Source organism: Aspergillus thermomutatus (assembly GCF_002237265.1).
Source record: "Aspergillus thermomutatus strain HMR AF 39 chromosome Unknown NODE_82, whole genome shotgun sequence".
NCBI classification, from domain to species: Eukaryota; Fungi; Ascomycota; class Eurotiomycetes; order Eurotiales; family Aspergillaceae; genus Aspergillus; species Aspergillus thermomutatus.
Genome location: NW_020798131.1, coordinates 32,736 through 55,861, shown reverse-complemented (window position 1 = coordinate 55,861; position 23,126 = coordinate 32,736). Strand labels below are relative to the sequence as shown.

The following is a 23,126-nucleotide window of genomic DNA, read 5'->3' as shown; positions in this document are numbered from 1 at the left end:
AGACAGACGATGACTCGTTGGGTGACTATGAGGTGCGGTGCCCCCCAAACCCTGTGCCAGCTGGACCAGCAAGTTCGATCCATGGGGAGGACAAGCGCGATTTCCCACTATCATTTATCTCAACGAGAGTAAGTCCCTGGAATTCAAGGCGGCACTTATAATGCAGAAACCGCCGCTACTGGGGAAAAGGTCTAAACGGTACGGAGTAGCTAAGACTTGTCCTCTACTCGCATCGACTGGCCGAACCCCCGAAACAGATGCAGCCCAGGTGGCCTTTTTGATGGACGGGGGAATAACCGGCGATGATTGCAGATGAATTCAGTTAGCTGGCCTTGAAGGCCTTGACCATTCAAGATCTTGTTGTAGTAGTAACCTAAATGTAGTGCCAAGTCCGATCCGCTAATTGGCCCACAGGGCATGCCTGATAGCCTAAGGCAGCAGCAGACTGTAGACGGTTAGGGTACGGCTAGGCCCGAATAGGCTAAGCGAAGGCGCCCACACAGAACGGGCCCAGCGAAAGGCTGTCTCTGTGTGTGTGCGAATTTTGAGGTTTGACCTGATCCGACTCCCTCCAACGACGACAACGACGCCCATCCCTCTCACCCCCCGGCTTCCTCTTCAACTCCCACCGTTCACCTTCGAGGTCACAAGTCGCAAAAATGGGTGGTGTCACCGTTCGCGATGTGGACGTAAGTTTGCTCCATTCAATACCCTGCAGTCCGCGACACCTGTTTCTCTCTTGGCGGAGAGGCCGCAATGGATTATTGGCAATGGGAAGAGGAGGAATCTGGTAATCGGGATATGAATGCTGGGAAAGGGAAATTCCTTGATAAACAGCTTGCCCGAGCATATGAATTCACGACAAATTCTGCGATCGAGAATGTCGAAACTCGATGGGACTGAGATACGGTCGGAGGAATTGATCACAACACAGCGCGCACTCGACAGCATGGGAACGGAGATGATGACGAAAATTCCGCTGGGACCACCGTTGCCAATATATTCAGGAGAGAGCAGGAAACAAGGACGAAGATGCATGTGACGGGCGAGATCTGTGCTGACAAGTGATTGTTTTTCTACCTACAGGCGCAGAAGTTCATCGCTGCCTACTCTGCTTTCCTGAAGCGTCAGGGCAAGCTCCCCATCCCTGGTTCGTCCGGCCTCCGCAACAAGGATATCACAGGGCATCTGAAACTGATGGTTATTAGGATGGGTTGACACTGTCAAGACTTCTTGCTCCAACGAGCTCCCTCCCCAGGACGCCGACTGGTACGATATTCCGCCCGTTGATCTCAAATTGATCGACCTCACATCTGACGGCTGATGAATTGCAGGTACTACGTCCGCGCCGCTGCCGTTGCCCGTCACATCTACATGCGCAAGACCGTCGGTGTTGGCCGCCTGCGCAAGGTCCACGGCTCGACCAAGAACCGTGGCTCCCGCCCCAACCACCACGTCGACGCCTCCGGCTCCGTTGACCGCAAGGTCATCCAGTCTCTTGAGAAGATCGGTGTCCTTGAGTACGACGAGGAGAAGGGCGGTCGCCGCATCACCCAGGCCGGCCAGCGGGATCTTGACCGGATTGCCAAGACCACCGTCGACGAGGAGGAGGAGGACGAGGAGTAAACTAGTCTCCTACTAAAATAATAAAAAGTCCCTGATGTCTTCATCTTGAACCTCTGGTTTTTTTCCTTGTCTAAGAACAATTCCCCATGTTGTTACGAAGGGAAAAGAACTCTGGGTGGCTTTTGAGTGAAAACCGGTCAAGTTACAGACAAGTCGGCAACATGGATGAGTTGGATTGATACACTATGGATTCAGCGGGAGAGGAATGAAACTTTTTTTTTTACCCTTCTTTACTCCATTCGACTCCGACAATGTTTGTGATTGTCACGATGGGCCAGCAGAGAGAAAGCACGTCTCCTCTGTAAATAGACAGACAGAGAGAGACAACCTGTCTTGCGTCTAAAATAACGGGATATGATATTACTCTCACGTTCCACTGCCGGTTACGTAGTACACTCCTCATCCACTAACCCAGAATAATCACTTCTTCCCCGACTGCGCAGCCGTATCCTAAACCACCACATCAGCTTCACCTCACCTTACCCTCCCGAAACCCAGACCAAAAACCAAAACCTACCAAATAAACCTGATAAAACCGCATCCTCAACCCCGCCTCCTCCCCATCATCAAATACCACCCTCCCAGCCCAGGGAACCTCAACCTCCCTCCCCGGCTCCGCCTTAAGCACATACCTCACAGTCCCGTACAGCATGAGCTCCCTCTCGCCCCCGAAATAGATCTTCTGCGGAAAGTGTTTCCTCGACGCCACGTGCGTCCAGAGACTGTGGCGCAGGGTCAGGATTTCTGGTCCATTACACGCCAGATTAGCATGGTTGTGAACTTGTGATTCTGAACTTGCGGGTGCCGGGTGCCGGGTGGGGGGAGGGCTTACCGTCCGCTCCGTTCGCGACCTTGGGGCCCATGATTAGTGTTGCGTCGGGGGTGAAGCTGGCGACGTATTGCGAGTGCTGGGATTCGGTGTCGCTGGTTTGGTAGAAGGATTCCAGGAAGGAGATCATGGCGGTTGCGGTGGGTGGGGAGAGGGTGGGGTCGGCGGTGATTTTGTAGGACATTTTGATTGTGATGGGGTAGGAGGTGATGGGTTTGGACTGGGGGTTTTGTCTATTTGGTCTGTGGGAGGTGATTATCAGAGTGATTTATCGACAGTGTTTGATTCTAAGCTATGTTGTGATGTCAGTTGCCGCGGTATACTTGCTCGTCCTCTGAAAGGTTTCGGGCCGATGCTCAATGTCCGTATCCGACGTTCCGATATGGTTGTCTCGGAGGATGCGGATTGCGGAGTCACGAAAGGACATGGCCGATCTGGTCGCACTAGAGTGATATGAAGGTAGCTATCTCACATTAAGACCCTAATCTAGAGTGTGATTCGATTGATACATGTATGTACAATGATGCTTGACCGTTAAGCCTTCTTGTAGTCCTCCTCGGGCAGCTTGAAGTCCTCCCAGCTAGGTCGATCGGAGCCGTTCGGTCGACTGGCGCGCGAGAAGCTGTTATCCACCCCGTCGATCTCCGCGATAGGTCGAACAACCTCAATGTCGGCATTGTACGCCTTGGAGAACCATTTCTCCGTGAGCGCCTCCTGTCCAGCCGCGTTGTCTGGAGCTACATAGAGATGCGGAAACCGCGCCTGCATGATCTTTAGGACGGTCGAGGAGATGCGATCCACGCTGTCGCAGTGCCGAAGCTTGAAAAACTCCGGCGGTTGAGCAGCCCGCATCTTCTCCTGCACAACATCGGAATACTTGCCCACGGCAAAGAGCAAGAGGTCATAATGCATCAGAGAGGCCATTCCGTGGTAGGATCCGCCGGTCTTCGCACGGTGGTAGAGACCCGTGAGGGCGGCAATGGCGCCCATGCAGCCTGTGCCGTAATCGGAGATGGGGAAAGGAGGTACCACTGGAGTTGAGAGGCCCATGAATTGCCCCTGAGCCCATGCGACACCAGTCACCTGCTAAGAGTCAGTTGTGGCCCATGTTGCCCACGGTGTTTAGAGTGAAGACTTACGCAATCTGCGATCTGCTGCCAACCAGGACGGCTGGCCCATTCTCCCTCGTAGCCAAAGCAGTTCTCATTGACGTACACGATGCCCTTGCCACGCTTCTCCGCCAGCGAGGCGAGAGCGTTTGGACCGTATCCCAACTTCTCGAGCGCACCTGGGCGATAGCCATCGACAAGCACATCCACATCAGCCAAAAGTTCCTCGAACTGACGACGTCCTTCCTTAGTCTTCAGATCCAGATCCGCGGCATGCTTGCCCATGTTACCGTCAACCTGGAAAAAGGGGACATCGGAAAGATTAGGGCTAGTGATCTTCAAAACGTCTGCGCCGTACTCAGTCAGGATTCGCGCAACGGTTGGTCCCGCGATAATACGGCAGAGTTCCAGCACCTTGACGCCCTCTAGAATCTTTCTGCTTTCACTGCGACTGGCCGGGAAGGGAGTCGGAGGCAAGTCACCGGTGAGACGCTTCACCTTCCATGGGGGTTCCTGCACATTAAGTCGACCCTGTGAACAATCAGCTTCTCGTCCAGCTGAGACGGAACAAATTGACTGAACGAACATGTGGAGTATTGATGAAATCCTCGTATTTGAACGCCGTGACACCAGCTTGTCTCCTCTCCTTATTCATCTCTTCTAGCTCGGCAGCGCTGTACCTTTGCACATGGCTCTCAATGACCCTGATGATCTCTTCGTAGTCCGTGAGATCGGGACGGTGACCCTCCAGTCCAATCATGTTGAGCGTCGTGGTCGCCTCAAGGGAGCCATGGATATGAAAGAATTCGCCCTTGTTCTTCGTTCTGTAAAGGTTGGCGGACATCCGACGGTATCCATTCGACTGGGCCGCAAGCAGGTCGGTGTCTGAACTGGTCAGTTTCCAGGAAAAGAATATCTTTAAGCTCAACTCAACCTACCCTTCAGTTTTGACTTGACAGCTGGATCCAGTTTAGAAAGTCCATCGACTTTGGCCATGTATGCCTGGCATCCGAAAGCTGTCGCCTTCTCCAGGTTGATCTTCACATTGCGCTTCTGTTCACCAAATCGCAAGTCGGCGATTGCGCCAGCGACAACGCCTTCGACACCCTTCAATGCGGCCAATGTCTCTGTTTCTTTGAATGGGATCGGATAGTAGATCTCGTCATGGGAAGATGAGAATAACACGGCATCCTTCTTTTCCACGATCTGGGACGGTAAACTGAGTCGTTCGGCTTGGTCGCAGAGATATGAAAAGATTCGGCCTGCCTCCTGAATGGGTGAATACGAGTTGTCTGCTTCTGTGTTCGCCATGTTGACACTCGATCCCTGAGCTTAGACAGCAATCCTGCAATTTGAGTATGAATTCTGGTTGCCGGATATTGCGATGCTTGCGTGATTTATGCTCCTCCAAAGGAGTTGATGCCTTACAATTTAGAGTACGTTTGAAATATGATAGTGGCTCAAAAGTAGATCCAGAGAATTTATTTCAGTAGATCGTTGAATGAAGCGGATGGAGCGGGAAAAGCACATGGCCATGTCCGATTCGATTCCGAGCTATCGCCCGTCGGGTGGATGCATGCAAAAGAATGTTGGCACTGCAAGTGAATGCTATAATCATAATTAGAAGATTGCAATGGAATAGCGAATGAATTTTGAGCATTCTCTGGTGGAAATGGCAACCCCGCACAGGAAGGTTGAGATCCGAAGGCATTGCGGGTTGGGAACATTTGTCGGTTGTGAGGCCGATAAGATCGGAAGAGAGTGCGGATGTTGCTTATCTACGGTCATGTGCCTTGGTCACGTGATCTATTTTCCCTCTCATCTACCATGCGACAAGACACTTTGATCACTCTCCCGTCTTTCTTGAGTAGGAGAGACAGCTCAGATAAATCCAATTCTTCTTGCTGGAATTAAGAAATGTCGAAGCTTCTTGGTATCTTTAGTGACGATGCAGTCATTCTAGAGATTTACTCTTTGTGACCTCAGTTTAGGCGTGCTTCACCGATCAATCAGGACTGCAGTTATTTTAGTAGAGAGGCACTGCTTAATGAATTCGAGCACTCGCTGTCCTCACTATTCCAGTCTGCCATTGGCACATAAAGTGCCTTGAAATTCTCCAAAGCTAAAGCTGGAGTATTCAGATGTTCTGATAGCCCAGGAAACTCGGGATACCATCAGGGAAATGCTCATCGACAGAAGAGCGCGGGTTGCAGGTTGGCAGCATCTACATCGGACATGCTGATCAATTTGTACGTAATACAAGGTACAAGGGGTTCTTGGAATAGGATTCAAAGATATTGCTGTCAATAATAATGTCGCAGGGGAATCTTCTTCCGCTGTCCCCACCGAGAAGAGAATAAGATCTGATGTTGCGTCATTCCGTAGATGATCTGCCAAGTATATCGCTCTGAGATTTCCAAACAAGCGAGCCGAGGTACTCTCCGGTCTGTTTAAGTGTAAAATCAAACAAGGCACAGTGAAAGATGTGCATATGTAGGCGGATCAAGGCAATCAGAATTACTTTACAGAGTAGCAATTGGCAGTTGGATCAATAATTATGGAGGTGAAATCCCCCCCGCACCACGTATCTCAACCACGTAAGTATCTCAAGTTCTCGAGTTTTCTGTACTCCGAAGGTCAATGGCAGTTTTACTAGGGTATTATGCTTAGTGAATAGGTCTAAGTTCACCTGAGACTGAAGAGCACAGACGCTCCAAAGTCTCAGGTGTCGAGGGATTTGTTAGCCCAGTGATAAGGGTTTGCTGTAAACCCCCACTGTCTGGGCTCCGGATTATCGGCATACTAGGTCTACTACTTACGGAATAAAGGACGGAGTACTTGGCGAGTACCTACAACTTAAGTCTCGCCTGTTTGCAGGATATACCGGTGGCGTGGTGGTTTCATAGTTCTACAACTTCTACTAGGTACCTCCCAGACACTGAAGGATGGGACTCTTGACGTTGACGAAAGAATAATTGACCACCAATGATCAAGACATTCAGTCTGAATTGATCAAAGAGGGGGAGGATAAGCGCAGCCAGTCATGGGTGTAGCATACATGCATGTGCTGTGGTGAAGATCCCACGTGCCCTAATCATGGGCGCTTATCGCCCCCGTCTTGCTAGGGTTGCACCCTGCCGCCTTGACCCCAGAGGCACATACGCTGGTAACGCTGCAACCGGGTGGAAATTCATGGCCAAAGTCTGACGTGCAGACAGAGACGTAGATACACGGGCATGAGGAATGGTTCTTGATATGCCTGTCGAATTGTCGATCCTTGAGGGGTAGCTATCTCTTCCCATGTTCCAGGCTTCCAGCCCGATTGCCTCCTCGGCGAGGTCTTTACCTGTGTGTTTTCAGTCTGGATACATCTACACGTCTATGGACTAGTACATCATACTCCAGTACAGTTGTATGGTCTGATCATTGATCAATTGGAACCATTGATTTGCTCGCAGAATGGAGTCAACAACTACCATGAACCTGGGGGAAAATTGATCAGATCTCATCGATTCTCAATTCATTTCCACTCTGTAATGCTATGGCGCCACTTTCTCCCTAGATCTGTCAAGGGCTCAAGGCAAGCCCCAAATACATACTGTCAGTGCCAGGTCTAGATGTACGGAGTAAGTAATAATGTAACAGCATTCTTATCTGGATAGTCCACAGTGGCTCCGGATCCTCCCGGCGCTGTTCTGACTTTGGACGGGGCCATATCATAAGTCATACTTACTCAGTAAGCTCTAGGCTGCTGGCCAATGACTAAGGCCACGCGCCAGTATCGTTGGCATGGACCTGCTCGCGTCCGTATGGACCTGTAGTCCATATGGACTATCTATGGAGACTCTTATGGGGCAGTAACTATGCCGAAGTATGTACGGATAAGTCCTGCACAGGATATAACAATAATAATAATCCCTCATCCCGAGTCCTCACTAGTATCCAGGTCCATATACATTCCATCTTAGCCTGCGATCGTCACTTTTCATTATTGGTGACTTGTTGTAATCATAATACAGCAAATACACGACTATCCCCCCGCGCACTCAACGCCGGCTGACGGACTCCGGGCACACTTCACTGCGCCTGCTGATATTATCGCAACTATTATTATACTGTCCTCATACTTACTTTTCCCCCCTCCTTCCTCCCCTCCTCCTCACATCTCTCTTCCTTCTACCTACCATCCAAAAGCAAAGTCGTCCAGGAACCATCAAACTACTCGCATCGCGCTTGTTGAGTCTTCTTTGTCTGAACGGTCGCGTGCCTTGATCTATCCAATATCCGCGCGTCGTATTCGCATCTCCCTTACAAACTACCTTACCTTCCTACAGTCAGCCCAGCTCACACGCTGTGCCTGCATCTCCTGCTTGGACTCCTAAGTGTGACGTGAGTGATCATATCTGTCTCTTCATTGATTCCTGGTCTCTTCTTTCGTGCTTGGTTTCTTGGTCATCGATTTGCGAGTTGCCCGTTTAGTCATCCCTTTCCATTGTTCTTGTTGCCCCCCTGCGTCTTATGGTTGGTGGACGGCCTTCTGACTCATGTGATAACAGGTTTAGCCACCACAGAAGTACTAGATCATTTTCTCTTGTGTCCATCACTACTCTCTACAATCATGGCTCCTCAAACAGCTACATCCAGCATCGCCATGGCCCTTGCTGGCAAGACGGCCTCTGTTGATATCCCCAAGCCCCGTTCTGGCTTTCCTTCCGGCGGACGTGACTCTCTCCGTCCAGGACATCCCGCGATGTTGCCCACGCCTCCCAACTCCATCTCCCCGACTCTCCCTCCGCAGGCTTTCAAGCAACGAGATCTTCGCCTCCCCGGTTCTCCTCCGCTGGCCACATCGCATGTGGATTCTGATATCGACCTGGGCGACGCTGCAACTGACCAGGGTCAGTCTGCGCATGGCCTGGATAACGTGGGAGAAATCACCCCGAGCATGCTGGCCAGGTATCACTTGCCCGAGGTCATGCTCAACCAAGGTCCTCTGGCTATCCGTCATGTCATGGCATACCTGACCACTTCGGTGCCCGGATTCTCCAGGATCCCTCCTGCCAAGGCGCGCAGACTCGTCGTGGCGGCTTTGGAGGGCCGAGGAAATGAGGGAGGAGGATTAAACGGCGATGTCATTTTCGAGAAAGTGGGTTGGGGCCGCTGGGATGCACGACGCCGTGGCGAACCCATGCGCAACTCCTCGCATGTGACCGCGTCGCCACCCGCCAGTTTCTCGAGCTCGTTTACTCCGCGGGGTATGGCCATTCCGACCAGACGAGAATCCTCATATCCCTATGGAAGCAGCATGACTGGAGGTTCAGTCGTGTTCTCGTACACAGAAAGAGAACACAGACATGGGGATCTCAGCATGCTGGAACATGAAGCGGACAAGATGTCTCTCGACGGAGACGACCGCGAATATTGCTCATCTTCGGAGGCTCCTGATGAAGAGATTCCAGATGAGGACTGGGGTGAGGAGGATGTCACCGATGAGGAGGACTGGGCGCAGATAGGGGCTGCAGCACTCCGCGCACGTTCATTGAACGGAGGAGGAGGGTTCGTAAATGGAAACGGACCATCCCCTCTATTGCGAGGCGGCGGACCTGCTCCGTCCTCGTTGGCGAAATCCGCGCCGCGGCATATTCCCATTCAACAGCTTGGCTTTTCCGTGCCTGACGGCATGGTTGGCGACAAGGAAGAACGGGCTGCGGTGGAAGCATTATTAAGACTCGGATCTATGTGAACATCAGCAACAGGAATCGGCGTTGGTGCGAATGGCTTTTATACTCGGGTACACCTTTTGACGATTTGATTTTACTTTCTACGATTCGGAGGCGGGACGATCATCCCCGATATGGACCTCTTGACTTTTTACGATTCTTTATGACATGCTCTCGAAAATCAGGTTGCCAGATATTCAACAACACGGCACCCCACGGTCTGACTGGCTCGATCGAATGGTCTTTTAATGCATTGGGATCTGGAATTCACAGGGATCGGGTTCACGGAGTTTCTGGGTATGGGTTTGATGGTTTTACTCCCTTTTAATACCAAGCTGGAGCGCATGCATGCTCAGCTTTCACCTTTGCATATCGATACATCTGGGGTTTGCAGTCTATTTATCCCATGCTGCTCCCATTTTCATTTATCTGTGCATGTGCCTGGCGCAAGACGGATCCTCAATTCTCCACTTAATCTCTTGGTCGGCTGTACATTCAGTTTGATGACTTTGCAGATCTGCATGTTCCTGGTGGTCTACTCTCAGGCAAGTTCCACCAGTATATAACAATACCTATAGTATACAACAAACAGAAATAAGAAATCGTTGCCTTTGGCATGATAGATTGTCCAATTATGTGATCATAGTCTATTTTGGGCATTAGTAGTCCACCTCACCCTGTCAGCCGAAGATATACCTATTTACTCATGGTGGTTAATTCATCAATATGACCGGAAACAAGTCAAGACTGTCTTGATGCACATGCTCGATTCGATGGGAACCCAGGTCCTCAGCCTAAGAGACACAATCCGCATATACAAATCCTCAAACAGAGCCATCTCCCATCCCATGCCAATCCAACCACCAAACCTGATTCATGTCAAGGTATAAACAATAAACGCCACCCAGCCCTAGCCCAATCCTCCCCCTATGCCATCCCAATCCAAAACAATCGCCCGAGACCAGATCCAGATCCAGATCCAGAAACAGAAACAGAAACAGAAACAGAAACAGAAACAGAAACAGAAACAGAAACAGAAACAGACCAATCCCAACATAAATCAATACACAACGAACAGATACGGAGAAGATGGTAGCTCCATCTACCTATCATGAGCCTCGTTAATCCTCCTCCACACCTCGGCCTCCACCTCCGCAAGCTTCGTCCCCGCACTCGCCATCCAGGACCTGGCGCTTGCCAGGAACCCGGACCCGCCTTCTTGGCTGGCGTCGAGCTCGTCGGTGCGCGCGCCCGTGCCTGGGCCCTGGGTCTGGTAGAAGGGGAGTTGCGAGGAGGAGACGGTGGTGGTGGTCGTGGCGGTGGGAGGCTGGTACAGCGAGGCGTAGGGTGTGCTCGTTGAGTTTGGGTGTGGGTGTGGTTGTGTATGAAATTGTTGTTGCTGTGGTGGGTGGGTGAGTCCGTAGCTGTAGCCGTAGCTAGGGATGGGGTTCGTCGGAGCTGTAGTTGCGCTTGTGGCTGCAGCGGTAGGCGTTGGTTGCAGTTGCGGTTGCGGGTGAGCCTGCTGGGGACCAGGGCCAGGGACGGGGCCGGGGACTGGAGCTGAGGATGGAGCTGGCGCTGCCGTTGGTGCTGGAATTCCTGGGTTGGGACGAGCCCCAGGTTGAGGGGGTGGAGGCGAGGTATTTGTGCTCGTGGCAGGGGTGGCTATGGTTTCGGTCGGTGTGGGTAGAGGAGATCCGTCACTTCCAGATGTCGTTGGTGCAGTCGGCGCAGGCATGGTTGTGATGCTTCCTGCTTGAGCCTGCGCAGTGGCGTAGATCGGAGAGTATGGAGGTGCTGTTGCGGTGGCCGACATAGATGCAGGTTCGGATGGAGCTGGTTCTTCCTGCTTCGGGGCAGTCGCGTCAGGAAGCGCGGTTGTAGTCATGTTAGGATGGTATTGTAAACACAAAGCACTGACAACTTCATCCGGAAGACAAGTTCCCATGTCTCAAGGGATAGCTGCACCGACCAACGTCATGAGACCCATCCATATCACGTGGTCAAGCACACGTGATGTGTTTACGAGGAGGAAAATTTTCACCTACAGAGGCAATGTCAAGGAGGCAACCCCAAAAACAAAAACCAGTTTTCGTACCGGAAAGAAGTACACATTGAGAAAAAGAAAAAGCTTGCAGGCAGTAAAGTACAACGGGTACACGAGGAAATATCACACTGCTTTATGCTCAAGACTCCCGATACCCTTCTTGGAGCATATTTTCTATCACCATCCACAGTAGCGTACAGTTTCAGGCAGTTACGCCTGGCACTGACCAACCCCTTCCCCTGTAAAGCCGGATCGAAGAAAACGATTCGAAGTTAATCAATCGTTTAGCCAGAGCCACCCTTGAACTTCTTGCCGAAGAGGATGAGCTGAACCTGGTCGTAGATGGACAGGACACCAGCACCAGCAACACCACGGAGGATGTTAGCACCAGCACCCTTGAAGAGAGACTTGACACCCTCCTTGGCGATGATCTGGCGAGCAGCATCCATGGAGGACTTGTACTTGACGGCCTCACCGGAGGTCATCATCATACGACGACGGATGGTGTCAAGAGGGTAAGAAGCAATACCAGCACCAGTGGTGACAGTCCAGCCGAGCAGGAAGGAAGCAAGGAAGCTACCCTCAAGAGAACCAACCAGGACAACAGGCTTGATGGAGTCGTACATGCCGAAGTACAGACCACGGTAGACAACAATACCAAGAACGGAGGGACCGAAACCACGGTAGAGACCGGCAATACCGTCGGAAGCGAGGGTCTTACGGTAGACATCAACGAGACCGTTGAACTGACGCTCACCACCACCCTTGGCGGACTTGGCGTCGTTGGCAAGACGGGTACGAGCGTAGTCGAGGGAGTAGACGAAGAGGAGGGAAGTGGCACCAGCAGCCTGGATAGTTCGTTAGCTCCGAGTCATCTCTTCAGGAGACATGCTGAGGATATACGTACACCACCGGAGGCAAGGTTACCCATCATCCACTTGGCGTATCCATCACGCTCCTTCTTGTAGGCGAACATCGACTTGTAGGTGTCACGGAAAGCGAAGTTCAGAGCCTGGGTAGGGAAGTAACGGATGACGTTGGCGGTGTTACCACGCCACAGGGACATGACACCCTCAGCCTGAGCGGTACGACGGAAGCAGTCGACGATACCGTTGTACTTGCGGTCGAGACGGCCAGCACGGATCATCTCATCCTGTAGTGAAGGGCATTAGTCGCGTTCTAACTGAGCACATTGTTGTCGGCCAAATTCGTAAAAGGGCAAGTTCTGCGACCATCCGATCGTCCTGGATCATGGCGACAGAAATATCGGAAGTCATTGCAAAGCTTCGCTCTGTCCGAATTGTTTTCTCGCAGAGCGGCAGCCATCTGGACTGCTGATTCGGAAGCGAAGATGGGTAACCAACCTGGTTCTGGACAAGGAGCTTGATACGCTCGATGGGGGCAGCAGCAGTCTTGGAGACGGCAGCGGAAACACCACCCACTGGGAAATGGTCAGTAAAAGCTCGATAAATTGACCCCGTTGTCGCAAATTGATGATTGTTGAAGATTAAACAATCATTGGGATTGATTTAGATGGCACATACTCAGGAAGTCGACGACGAATCCCTGTGATGAAAATTCTGTCAGCGAGTTGTTTCCCCGACTTCAAGGGCCAAACCATGTCGAAAACATCGAGTCGAGTTCCCAAAGATGATGGCAATGATCTTCCACTTCATCGAGCTCAATTCCCATCATTGCCATCATTTCAAGACCTTGACCGATGCTGACCGGTTGTTGCCAAAAAACAGGATTGCAATAGCAACTTACGGGCATGCCGAAGACGGACTTCTCGACCTGGTTAACGTCACCCTTGGCCATGTTGACGGCTGTAAAGGACGAAAACTAAGAAAGACGAAGAGAGGAGATGGGGTTGAGTGTCAAAAAAGAACAGGACACTTCAAAGAGGATGGGAAGAGAAAAAAGAGGAAGGGAAAGGGAAGGGGAAGGGAGGAAAGAAAAATAGCGAGCGAAGGGCTCTTGTAAGCGGGAGGAAGCGAGTGGAGCCGCTAGGACGCTCTTGGAAAATTCTGGTTTGCTGGCCTCAAGCGTAAAAAAATTTCGCAGCAATTTTTTTCCTTTTTTTTCTTTTTTGCCAGCGGACAAACGGCCAGCGAAAGAGAAAAAGAAGGGGGAGAAAAAAAAAAAAGGAAAATTCGGAACCGGGCGCTAACGCTGGCCCAGGCAACGAGAGCCGATAATTCCCGATCGACCAGAGCAACAATAACACAGTATCTACGGAGTAATAATATCTGTCACTCGGTCTCGATGACTGTTCTGCACAGATTCTTCATGATTTATTAGGGTCTATATATAACGACGATACTCTTCTTGTGACAGGCTTGACCAATAATTTCAACTACTCAAGATGGAACGAATGTTTTTGTTTGATTGATATCTTCTATGTACTCTACCTGTTTCCCCGTGACCGAGCCAACCGTAACCCGCAGAGGAGAGCCTCCGCCCAGTCACCCACAGTCAGCCAGCATCCACACGGGGAACGTATCTCCTAGGCTAAAGGCTCAAGGCTCAAGGCTCAAGGATTCTATTCTTGCTCTTGTCCCGAGTATCCGATGGCAAAACTTCCTAGCCACCTAGGTAGCCACCCTGTCAGTCTTTGCAGATTCTGTAAATGCGGTAGAAGATATGGCAGACTTCAAAGTCCGGATTCCCTACGGAGTAGATAGCTATCAATCAACACTGCAAGGCAAGGAATTCCTGGATTTGTCTGTCACGCCGGTCATATGCTTGGCTACGTTTCGGCCCTGAGTGCCGCGGATGCTCTGGGACATACTACTACTCCGTATATCTATATTCAACATCTTTCCTAGTTATCAAGCAATGTCAATTGCGTACCCTACAATTGGGCTGGCGAATTCACTCAACAAGCATCTCATACGTCCATCCGTCAAAAACAATTCTTAGCAATGAGATCGATCCAATTCGTCTGAAGAAACTGCTCTCACGTACGCTGAAATTTTGACAGGACGGTCCGTGTACGGTGTACGGTGTACCTACTACTGTATATGACCGGTTCGGTAGCATCCACTATGTTTCGGGAGGTCAAAGCTACTTGACTAGTCTATCATTTCTCGACGTACGAAAATCGATGTCGCGACGGTACAGCGATTGTCCAGTAGATGCCAGATGTCTAGCGGAAGGTCCCTATTAAAAATGATGTTTCCGAAATACCTTTCCAATGAGTTTCAGATTTCTCAGGTCTTTTGCGCCCATTGCTTTCTTTCCAGCTAGGCTGTTTTCTTAGTTGCCGTTGAAACTTGAAAGAGAGTGGAAAGACCCACAAAACATGGGGGTATTCTACCATACCTCTCTACCAGGCTGAGAACATGTATGTCTGCTATCTATGATCGATCTATCACTATACTCCATATGCAGTTCAATTTTCTCCTGTAGCGGGTCCCCTGATAAGTAACGATATCTTCTTGTATTTGCCTCATACTGTGCCAGTCAAGAGATTGTACGAAGAGCCACAGAGTATGATATTTACGGCTCAAGTGTAGTATCGGGTGCCTCAACTCGAGACTCCAATAGTCAAAAGCCAGTAGCCACCTCGATATGTAGCAAGGACCAGATCATCCAGACTAGTCGAAGATGCCACCGTTGTTACAATTCCGCTGAGAAGGGATCATGCCTGAGAGATCGACGGAAAACGAGAAGCCGTTGAACCTCATGATATATGTTCATTATAAACAAGCTATTTCCCAGCAACTGCAAGTGGTATTTACAAGACAAGAATCAGCTCGAACAAAAGCCAGCGATCAATGCTTCTTGGACCTCTTTCTCTTCATCCTCCTAGGCTCCCCTTCCCGAATATCGACTTTGTCTCCATCGTCTGCTTGCTCCGCGTTACCCGCAGGCTTTTCATTGCCGAAGCTGAAGACAGGACCCTCCTCATTGCCAAAGGTCTCCTTGCGCCATTGCCTCAGACGAGCCTTCTTGCCGAGTTTCTTCTGGTCCTTGCGTTTCTTCTCGGGGTCACGGAAGGAAGCGAGCTTCTTCAGACCCGCAAACTGATTCAGCTGTGCATCATCAGCCATCAGGATGTCCCGCGCAGTCAATCCGAAGCTTTGAGGCGAGGTTTCGCGGTAGCGGAAGCGAGTCGTGTTCTTCTTGGTGGCGCCAGGTAGAAGAGCAATGTCGAGATCCAGGTTGCGATCGATTGCCTCCTCAATGCGAAGCCGCTCCTTGCGGGCTTCCCGCTTCTGATCCCGCCTCTCTTGAGCTTTACTCTTCTTGTTCGTGTCTTCAGCATCATCCTCGGCACCTCCATCCTCCATCTCGACATCGGAATCCTCCAATGCCGGCTTGGGTTCCTCCTCATCAAAATCGGGCACCAGATCTTTGATATCAATATCATCATCCCATGTAGGCTTCTTTGGACGCTTCTTCTTGCCCTTGCCCTCGCCATCACTACCAGCGACGTCTTCCTCGGCGTAGTAGTCCTCGCCAAAGCGTTTCTGCATCTCCTTTTCCCACTTGTCATCGTCCCAAGCATCATCCAGGAATTGAGCCCAGTCCTCATCGGTGAACTGAGATGCGCGGAAGCCAGCGACTTCCTTGATCCTATTGACCCTCTCCTGAAGTTCTTCCATCTTCAATTTGCGAAGACGATTCTTTTCAGATTCCCGTTGCTTCTTTTCTTTCTCCTTCCGCATGCGCTCAGCCTCACGCTGCTTCTTTCTGGCGCTCTTTTCCTCTCTGCGAACAGACTGTTGGTTGGTCTTATCACGAGCGTGGGTCAACAGGGTCGCGTTCAGCTTGCTAGGGTCTTCAAAGCGGAAGTTGTATGCCTCCTCAAAGACTTCCGCCCGCTCCTCCTCCTCCTCATCGTCAGACTCGAAGGGCTGCAGCTCAGATCTACCAGCTGGAATCCATGCCCTGGAAGACAGAAAGTTCGAAAGGAAAGTCTCAGGGTCCTTGTCCGCATTCTCAACGTCCAGCTTGATTTCCTCCTTCGGTTCCGAGGCTGACTTGGTAGTCGATTTCGGAATTAGAAATCCTCCATCCTCATCCTTATCCTCGTCAACGTCCAAGTCGTCCTGATCAGCGGCGGCGTGCATCTCTTTAACAATAGCATTTTTCAACTCCTCTTGTTCCTGAGCGTAGGTCTTCGGAGCATCGGAGCTATCGTCCTCTTCCAGATGAGCACCACTAAGAAGATTTTGCCGATGGTAGTCTTGAAGCGTCATGGGCTTTTGCTTTTTCTCTATATTCCCTGTGTTTGAATCCTCTTCCTCTTCGAGGGCTGTATAGAATTTGGCGTCCTTGTCGTAGACACGAGGATCTTTTGATCGAATTGCGTTCAGTGTCGCCATAATTTCTGCATCGACGGCCGGGGTCACCAATTCCCCATCTTCATCTTCTTCTTCATCCGACGATGACTCTTCCGAATCGTCGGAGCCATCCTCGTCGCGATCACGGCGTTTCCCGAGCGCTGAAGTCTTTCCTAATTTTGATTCCACTAAAACAATCATTAGACTGGTGTCGCCGAAGAAGTATAATTCCAAGCAACGCAGACTTACATTTCTGCAACTCTTCTCGCTTCTTGTTGTGTTCAAAACGACGGGCATAGTCTTCGTTGATCTTGAATGCAGGCTCCGACTGATTGGTGATGGGAACTCCGCCAGATTCGTCTCCCGAATCGCTGGAGCTGTCATCGTCAAGAAGCTTGCGTGGTTTCTTCGCTGGAGGTTCCATTTTTGCCCGAATCAAATAAAAAAGAGCCAGGAGTAGACAACTGCTCTGAGAGCCGCCAATTCAGCAGACTTGTGCGACGCTCCTCAATTGGAAAAAGTTGGAGTCGTTGGCAGAAAAAGAGAAAAAAAATATTCATTCGGTGCTCACCGCCTGCGATCCGCCCAGTGTTGCCTCAGAACGCAGGCCACGACAACGGAGCACTGACGTAGCCAATTAAATCATGGATGGGCAGTTTGACCCCGGATGGCTTGAAGAGAGAGTTCCAAAGCCCTCCTCTCAACATAACTGTTACTTTTGCTCGCGTGTATATTTACTCCTATGAATGGCCCTCTAAGTCGTTGCTTTCAATATTTGGGGTCATACTTTTCGATCTCTCTCACCATTACCCCTATCTGTATCGAATGTATGGCCCGGGATATTCACTAGATGTCGACTCAGCCGCAGAACGCATTGTCCCAAGCTGGGAAGCTTATTAGTGTGGTGTAAGTTCAGATGAGCGATTTGTCAATGTAATGCTAACCTGATTATGTCGGTACAGGCCCGTTGGATTGAAAGAGGCTGCTCTCGATTCCCCGACTTTCCGGGCCACCACACTTCATTTCTCCGATCAAATTGATTACCTTGAAAGATGGCTGGATGGTTATGCAAAGGCCGCTTCGAAGCTCGTCGCGGAGCTCGCGACAATAGAAAATGCGGTGAATACCTTTCTGGCGTATTCTTCGAACCCCCTCATCGTCTCCGAAGCTGTCCTCGACCATGATTATACCATACAAGCAATGAGCAGGTGTGGTGAGAGCTCGAAAGATCTGTGGAATGGTTTAATCGCCACTGCGAAGAAAATGGAATCGTTTGTATCAGAGCCTATAAAAGCCTTCGTCCACGACGATCTACGGAGTTTCAAGGTAAACGGAGTGTCCCGGCCCCTTTTGAAAGCATGAGAGGAACGTCATCTTACCCTGCTACAGGAGACTCGTCGCACCCTCGAACAAGCGCAAAAGCAATACGATTACCTTCTATCTAGATATTCTTCACAGTCAAAATCAAAAGAACCTTCATCCCTGAGGGAAGATGCTTTCCAGCTCCACGAAGCCCGCAAAGCCTACCTGAAAGCGTCGATGGATTTTTCGGTGCAAGCGCCCCAAATACGAAACTCGCTCGATCGGCTGTTAGTCCGGGTCTCCTTCGACCAGTGGAGGGAATTCAAGGCTCTCCATAATAACAATGGTGCATCGTTTGCCAAATGGGGCCAAGAGATGGATCGCATAAAAGGCTGGATCCATGAAATGGAGGGCAGCGAGAAGTTCTCAAAGCGTGAGCTCCTTTCCGCCAGAAAGCAGATTGAAGACGCTGCAGAGCTGGCTGCCCGGCCGTCTCGCGAGCTGGAAGACTATTCAGTATCCACCGTCCCGTATCTGGGCTCTCGCCCTCTGTCGGATCTGAACATGACCAAGGAAGCACGGCCCGAGAAGCAAGGCTGGGTTTATCTGCGAACATTGTCAGGCAAACCAACACGTACCGTTTGGGTGAGACGATGGGCGTTTTTGAAGAACGGTATCTTTGGCTGCCTCGTGCAGGGTTCCCGAACTGGCGGAGTTGAAGAAAGTGAGCGGATAGGTGTGCTATTGTGCAGTATACGGCCTGCTTTTCAAGAAGAACGAAGATTCTGCTTCGAAGTGAAGACCAAGAGCAACACCATAATATTGCAGGCCGAGACTCAGAAGGATCTCACGGAATGGATTGCTGCTTTTGAGGCAGCTAAACGAAAAGCGCTGGAAAACCCGACAAGCACCGACGTCTCGGTTTCTGGACAGGTTACTGTGCAAGATCCAGCCTTTGCAATCTCTCAGCCTCCAGCACCTGAATTTGCTGCTGATCCGGCCGACTCGCTCACGCCGCACGCAAATGATGAGCATGGATCATCGGATCGTAGCGGAGGGTTGTCTGTTCCAGACCGGGACCCATCGGCCTTTCGGAACAGCAGCGATCTCGGCAGCCCTAGGCGTATGACTGGTTTGGATCCCGAGAGTTCCGCGCGAGAACACACTTCTCGACTCATTCAGAAATTGGATCTTCACCGCAAGTCCAACAATAATGCTGTCCCACCATCTATATCTCTACCCGGTGCAGGTGGCGGTATCGCAGGCCTGATTTCTGCCAGCCATAGCGCGTTTGGGCACAGTAACGGTCTCTCAGTAGGCGGGACCGATACTGACGGGAACAGAAGTCGCAGTTTGACAAACCGCAGCCTTCCTCCTACGACACTCGCGCCTTCCACCTTGGCGAATCCACCCGCCCCTACCAGTATGAGCAAAGCCGCTGTAATCGTGAGCAATGAACGAGGTATTGGATTGGGGCAAGCCGACAAGACAGGTGGGATGCCTAGCGGTATGATGGCCAACCTGTGGGGTAGTTCCAACTGGGGCTTCATGAACCGACTCGAACGCGAACGTGATGCGCAGCTTGCAGGGGCCGGCGAGGAAACTTCTGTCGGACAACAACCATCAACTCCAGTGACTGATTCGTCAAAGCAACCGCAATCATCTGACGCAGATTTGACCAACGGCACCGCAGCATCCAAGCAGCAGAAGTCTGGCCCTCGCCATAGGCAGACTGTTAGTCTTGACGGGGATGCGTTGAAGGTCCAGAGGGCGATTCTGGGTATTTCGCATGAGTATCCCAGTTACTACCCCGAGCAACTTCGGCCTCAGGATGCTCAATTTCGCCTGCTTTTCCCTGACGTCAAGAGAGAGGAGCCTTTGGTCATGGTTTTCCGAGCCACATGGAATCCCAATGATCAGCAAGAATTTCCTGGAAGGGCATACGTTACGACTCGCAGCATATATTTTTACAGCCATTATTTTGGATTAGTTTTAACCACAAGTGTCTCGCTGGAAAGCATCAAGGAAGTGACCGCTGCACCCGGCAGAGACTGCGATTTCTTATTCCTTCATACTATCCCGCCTCTTGGTGAGGATACTCCTGGACGAATCACGGTGAAAACATTCCTTGAGCCTCTAAGACTTCTTCAAAGACGACTGAATTTCTTGATCCAAGATTCAACAGCTGTTGAGCCCATGGGGTTGGAAGCAATTTTCAAGGCTCTGATCAGGATGGAGACCGACACAAGGAACCGTAGCCCTAGCCTGAATAGCCGGGAAGATGCGGCTGTTTCGGACGACAGGAACGGTATCGAGGAGGACAACATTGCTGCCGGACAGCAAAAGGATCTCCGCCGACCGATTTACATCGACTATGACTTGGATCTGCATTCAAAGAACGGCAACCATGGCAAAAATGCGCCAAAGTTCCGGTTGCCAACACAACCTGTCCAATATGTTCCCCAGGGCAACCTCCACCTCGCCGCAGAGAAGATATTCGATATTAGTCCAAAGGCGATATTCCATATCCTCTTCGGCGACAAGAGTGCTGTTTGGCAACTCCTTCTGCACGAAAGAAGATCGCGAGGTTCGTTCCACACAGATGACTAGGGTAACCTTTGGCTGACCGATATGAAAGATATCAAACAAGGACCGTGGATCAGAAACGCATCTCGCCATTTGCGACGTGACTTTGAGTATCAGATCGAGACAACTGACTTGCTTGGTACGCATCTCTACCCATCACCGTCTGGCAAGGTGACTGACGATCGCCTTCATGTAGGACGCACTCAGGGCAAAACGATTTCCGATTACCAAATCATTGATGTTCTCAACGATCATTTGTGCTACGTAGTGACTGACAAGCGGACTCCATGGCACCTACCTTTTAAGCGCTCGTTCAGGTTGGTGAGCAAGATTGTGATTACATTCATCGCGAAGGGAAAGAGCAAGCTTGCAGTATACACGAAAGTGGAGTGGCTTGGGTCCCCTCATGGACTCCAGAGTAAGTGGTTCATTAGCACTGCGAGCCAATTTTCATGCACAATCGCTAAGTTGTTTCCAGGAATCATCGACAAGCAAGCAACGGATGACCTAGAGCAAGATGCTCTGGACCTTGTTGATCTTGTCAGCGACCAGGTGCGAAAATTAGGCGTCCATAGCCGAACAAAAAAGGCCATTACCATATTCGGTCACATCGGACGCCAACAACATACATCTCAATTTTCGTCCAGCGAATCAGTTCTGAAACTTGAACCTCGGAAGCCTCGGCGTCAGAGAACCTTATCTCAACTCTTACTCGAGACGCTTCTTTCCTTCCTTGAGAGCGCCGTTTCGTCCATACTGATTTGGACTTTCGCCCTCCTTCGCTGGGTCTGGAAAACCACGAATGCAAACATGGTTATTCTAGCTCTGCTGATCTCCAGCGCTTTGATGAACGGGCTCTTCACTTCTCGATACTCTTATGACTGGTGGCACGAGAGGAACGTGGGAAACTTCATGGCTCGTCTTGGGGTCGGTCCCGACCATGTGATGAGCAAAGCCATCTATATGAGGGATATCGACGAGGCGATTGCTAATGCAACTGTCGGCCAAGCCAGCAACAACATGAGCAAATGTTTCTCTACGTTCTACCAGCAGACAGTGAGCGACGACGGAACAGCCCTTTCCTTTGGCGCTTCAGGTCCTCGAGACTCAGTGACACGGAGTGCAGCGAAACGGATCCATCGGACCCGGGAGCGACTCGCTATGTATAGACACAACTTGTTAGTGGCACTCCGGGTAGTGAACAGCATCGAAAAGGAGGTCATTCAAGGCGAGTGGGAGCGATGGCTTCGGCAGGAATTGAGACGCTGTCACCAAGTCGAAAAACTTCTCGGGAAGGATAAGGAGGATGACGGATTCAACATACAGGTTGACCAAGCAAGTCAAACTGTTTTCGCCGACCTTGCGGGCGACGTTCAGCAGTGGTACGATAAGTACTGTACCAGTTGCCAGATGGAACAGGAGCAGATTGAGAGGAGTGGTGTTGTATAAGGTATTTAGAAAGCACATAGGGGTTGCTTGTTCGTTTTGTTTACTCCGGACGGATCGATAAGTTTTGAACGATACCCCATTATTTGATCGGATGTTGGCGGTAATCTTTGTCTTATTGAATTGGATCGAGTTGGGGATTTGTGTATATGTTCGCAGTCCGGCTCTCTGCTGTGTATATAGCTCTGATGATACGAGCTTGAAGCGACTTCGAATGGTTTGTGGAATGCTAGGCAGTGTGCTGCTGTCTCGTGGGACAAATTTCAAGCGTAGCCATGGATACTGTCGGTACCAGCCAGATTCCGTGTCCCTGTACGCGAGTTTTACGGTCGTCACAGCCTCATTTAATTCTGTCTTGGTTTCACAGCACCCTCCTGGACGACATAGTACACCACGGTACCATCACCACCCCTGCTTCGATCAACCATGGCCAAGAGAAGTCTCTTCCCACCCCAGTCTTTTGCGAAGCGAGCCTTTCGCCTGTACTCATAGTACTCTGTCAGCTTCGCCGCCTTCTCGGCATTATTACCAGATTCCTTGGCATCATCTAATGACTGAGCGTGCGACTCTTCCTCGTCCTCGGGAAGCGCATCGAACACGGCGGCCATTTTGCGCAGACTCCATGATTGTCCATGAGCGGTGGGAACAACGAACATACGTTCCAGCTCGATGTCGTCTTCGCGAAGACCCCTCTCGAGCATGAATAGCTGCTCGTCTGGATGCGTATAGATTCTGTGGGGCGGGATGCCGGAGATCAGAAAGGAGGGTGAGCTGGAAAGCTGGTCTATAGATGGTGAGGTCGACGTCGACGAGACAGAGAAATTGGGTGCTTGCAAGTCATGGATTTGGAGAGAGGTCCAGAGATGCTGATGTTGAAGGTTGTGGAGGACTTGGATCGCGGTTGCGGAGTGAGGGCTCGAGGAGGAGGAGGTGGAGGCCAAGAGGGTGGTGAGGGCCGAGGGCTCTGGAGCTTTGGGTGTCGATGTGAGTACTGTTGGCATAGTGAGCTGCTGGGAGTTTGTCTCGTGTGGATGTTGTAGCAGAGACTAGTGGTCTTGATCCTAGATAACGACTCTTATCAGTCTGTGGAGGTTGTGGAGGGTTAGATAGCCACTGATGGGCAATTGATGGTCACTGCTTACTCTCAATGAACTGTATCTATCCTCTTAG

At 50.8% G+C, this 23,126-nt stretch overlaps 9 protein-coding genes across 9 annotated transcripts; 3 read left to right on the top strand and 6 right to left on the bottom strand.

Moving 5' to 3' along the window:
- Positions 1–659: 659 nt before the first annotated feature.
- Positions 660–1,626, top strand: RPS19 (40S ribosomal protein eS19; the record flags this gene model as incomplete). The annotated part of the gene is made up of 4 exons (XM_026759670.1): positions 660–689; positions 1,087–1,150; positions 1,209–1,269; positions 1,335–1,626. 4 exons carry the CDS (start codon positions 660–662, stop codon positions 1,624–1,626), a joined length of 447 nt encoding a protein of 148 aa, XP_026614869.1.
- A 420-nt stretch (positions 1,627–2,046) lies between these two features.
- CDV56_105978 (uncharacterized protein) lies at positions 2,047–2,639 on the bottom strand (the record flags this gene model as incomplete). Its single annotated transcript, XM_026759597.1, has 3 exons — positions 2,047–2,076; positions 2,144–2,370; positions 2,459–2,639. The coding sequence occupies 3 exons, from the start codon at positions 2,637–2,639 to the stop codon at positions 2,047–2,049; spliced, it is 438 nt and encodes a 145-aa protein (XP_026614868.1).
- A 350-nt stretch (positions 2,640–2,989) lies between these two features.
- CDV56_105826 (CAIB/BAIF family enzyme) lies at positions 2,990–4,875 on the bottom strand (the record flags this gene model as incomplete). Its single annotated transcript, XM_026759445.1, has 4 exons — positions 2,990–3,538; positions 3,595–4,095; positions 4,151–4,449; positions 4,503–4,875. The coding sequence occupies 4 exons, from the start codon at positions 4,873–4,875 to the stop codon at positions 2,990–2,992; spliced, it is 1,722 nt and encodes a 573-aa protein (XP_026614867.1).
- A 3,307-nt stretch (positions 4,876–8,182) lies between these two features.
- On the top strand, positions 8,183–9,307 carry CDV56_105490 (uncharacterized protein; the record flags this gene model as incomplete). Its single annotated transcript, XM_026759109.1, has 1 exon — positions 8,183–9,307. The coding sequence occupies one exon, from the start codon at positions 8,183–8,185 to the stop codon at positions 9,305–9,307; it is 1,125 nt and encodes a 374-aa protein (XP_026614866.1).
- A 1,079-nt stretch (positions 9,308–10,386) lies between these two features.
- Positions 10,387–11,172, bottom strand: CDV56_105347 (uncharacterized protein; the record flags this gene model as incomplete). Its single annotated transcript, XM_026758966.1, has 1 exon — positions 10,387–11,172. The coding sequence occupies one exon, from the start codon at positions 11,170–11,172 to the stop codon at positions 10,387–10,389; it is 786 nt and encodes a 261-aa protein (XP_026614865.1).
- Positions 11,173–11,615: 443 nt separating this feature from the next.
- CDV56_105188 (putative mitochondrial ADP,ATP carrier protein (Ant)) lies at positions 11,616–13,149 on the bottom strand (the record flags this gene model as incomplete). The annotated part of the gene is made up of 5 exons (XM_026758807.1): positions 11,616–12,179; positions 12,239–12,484; positions 12,696–12,772; positions 12,876–12,897; positions 13,099–13,149. 5 exons carry the CDS (start codon positions 13,147–13,149, stop codon positions 11,616–11,618), a joined length of 960 nt encoding a protein of 319 aa, XP_026614864.1.
- A 1,958-nt stretch (positions 13,150–15,107) lies between these two features.
- CDV56_104921 (KRI1 family protein) lies at positions 15,108–16,538 on the bottom strand (the record flags this gene model as incomplete). Its single annotated transcript, XM_026758540.1, has 1 exon — positions 15,108–16,538. The coding sequence occupies one exon, from the start codon at positions 16,536–16,538 to the stop codon at positions 15,108–15,110; it is 1,431 nt and encodes a 476-aa protein (XP_026614863.1).
- A 934-nt stretch (positions 16,539–17,472) lies between these two features.
- Positions 17,473–21,959, top strand: CDV56_104459 (putative transcription factor SipA3; the record flags this gene model as incomplete). Its single annotated transcript, XM_026758078.1, has 6 exons — positions 17,473–17,528; positions 17,585–17,948; positions 18,012–20,511; positions 20,563–20,649; positions 20,707–20,928; positions 20,989–21,959. The coding sequence occupies 6 exons, from the start codon at positions 17,473–17,475 to the stop codon at positions 21,957–21,959; spliced, it is 4,200 nt and encodes a 1,399-aa protein (XP_026614862.1).
- Positions 21,960–22,300: 341 nt separating this feature from the next.
- CDV56_104360 (uncharacterized protein) lies at positions 22,301–22,957 on the bottom strand (the record flags this gene model as incomplete). The annotated part of the gene is made up of 1 exon (XM_026757979.1): positions 22,301–22,957. One exon carries the CDS (start codon positions 22,955–22,957, stop codon positions 22,301–22,303), a length of 657 nt encoding a protein of 218 aa, XP_026614861.1.
- Positions 22,958–23,126: the final 169 nt, after the last annotated feature.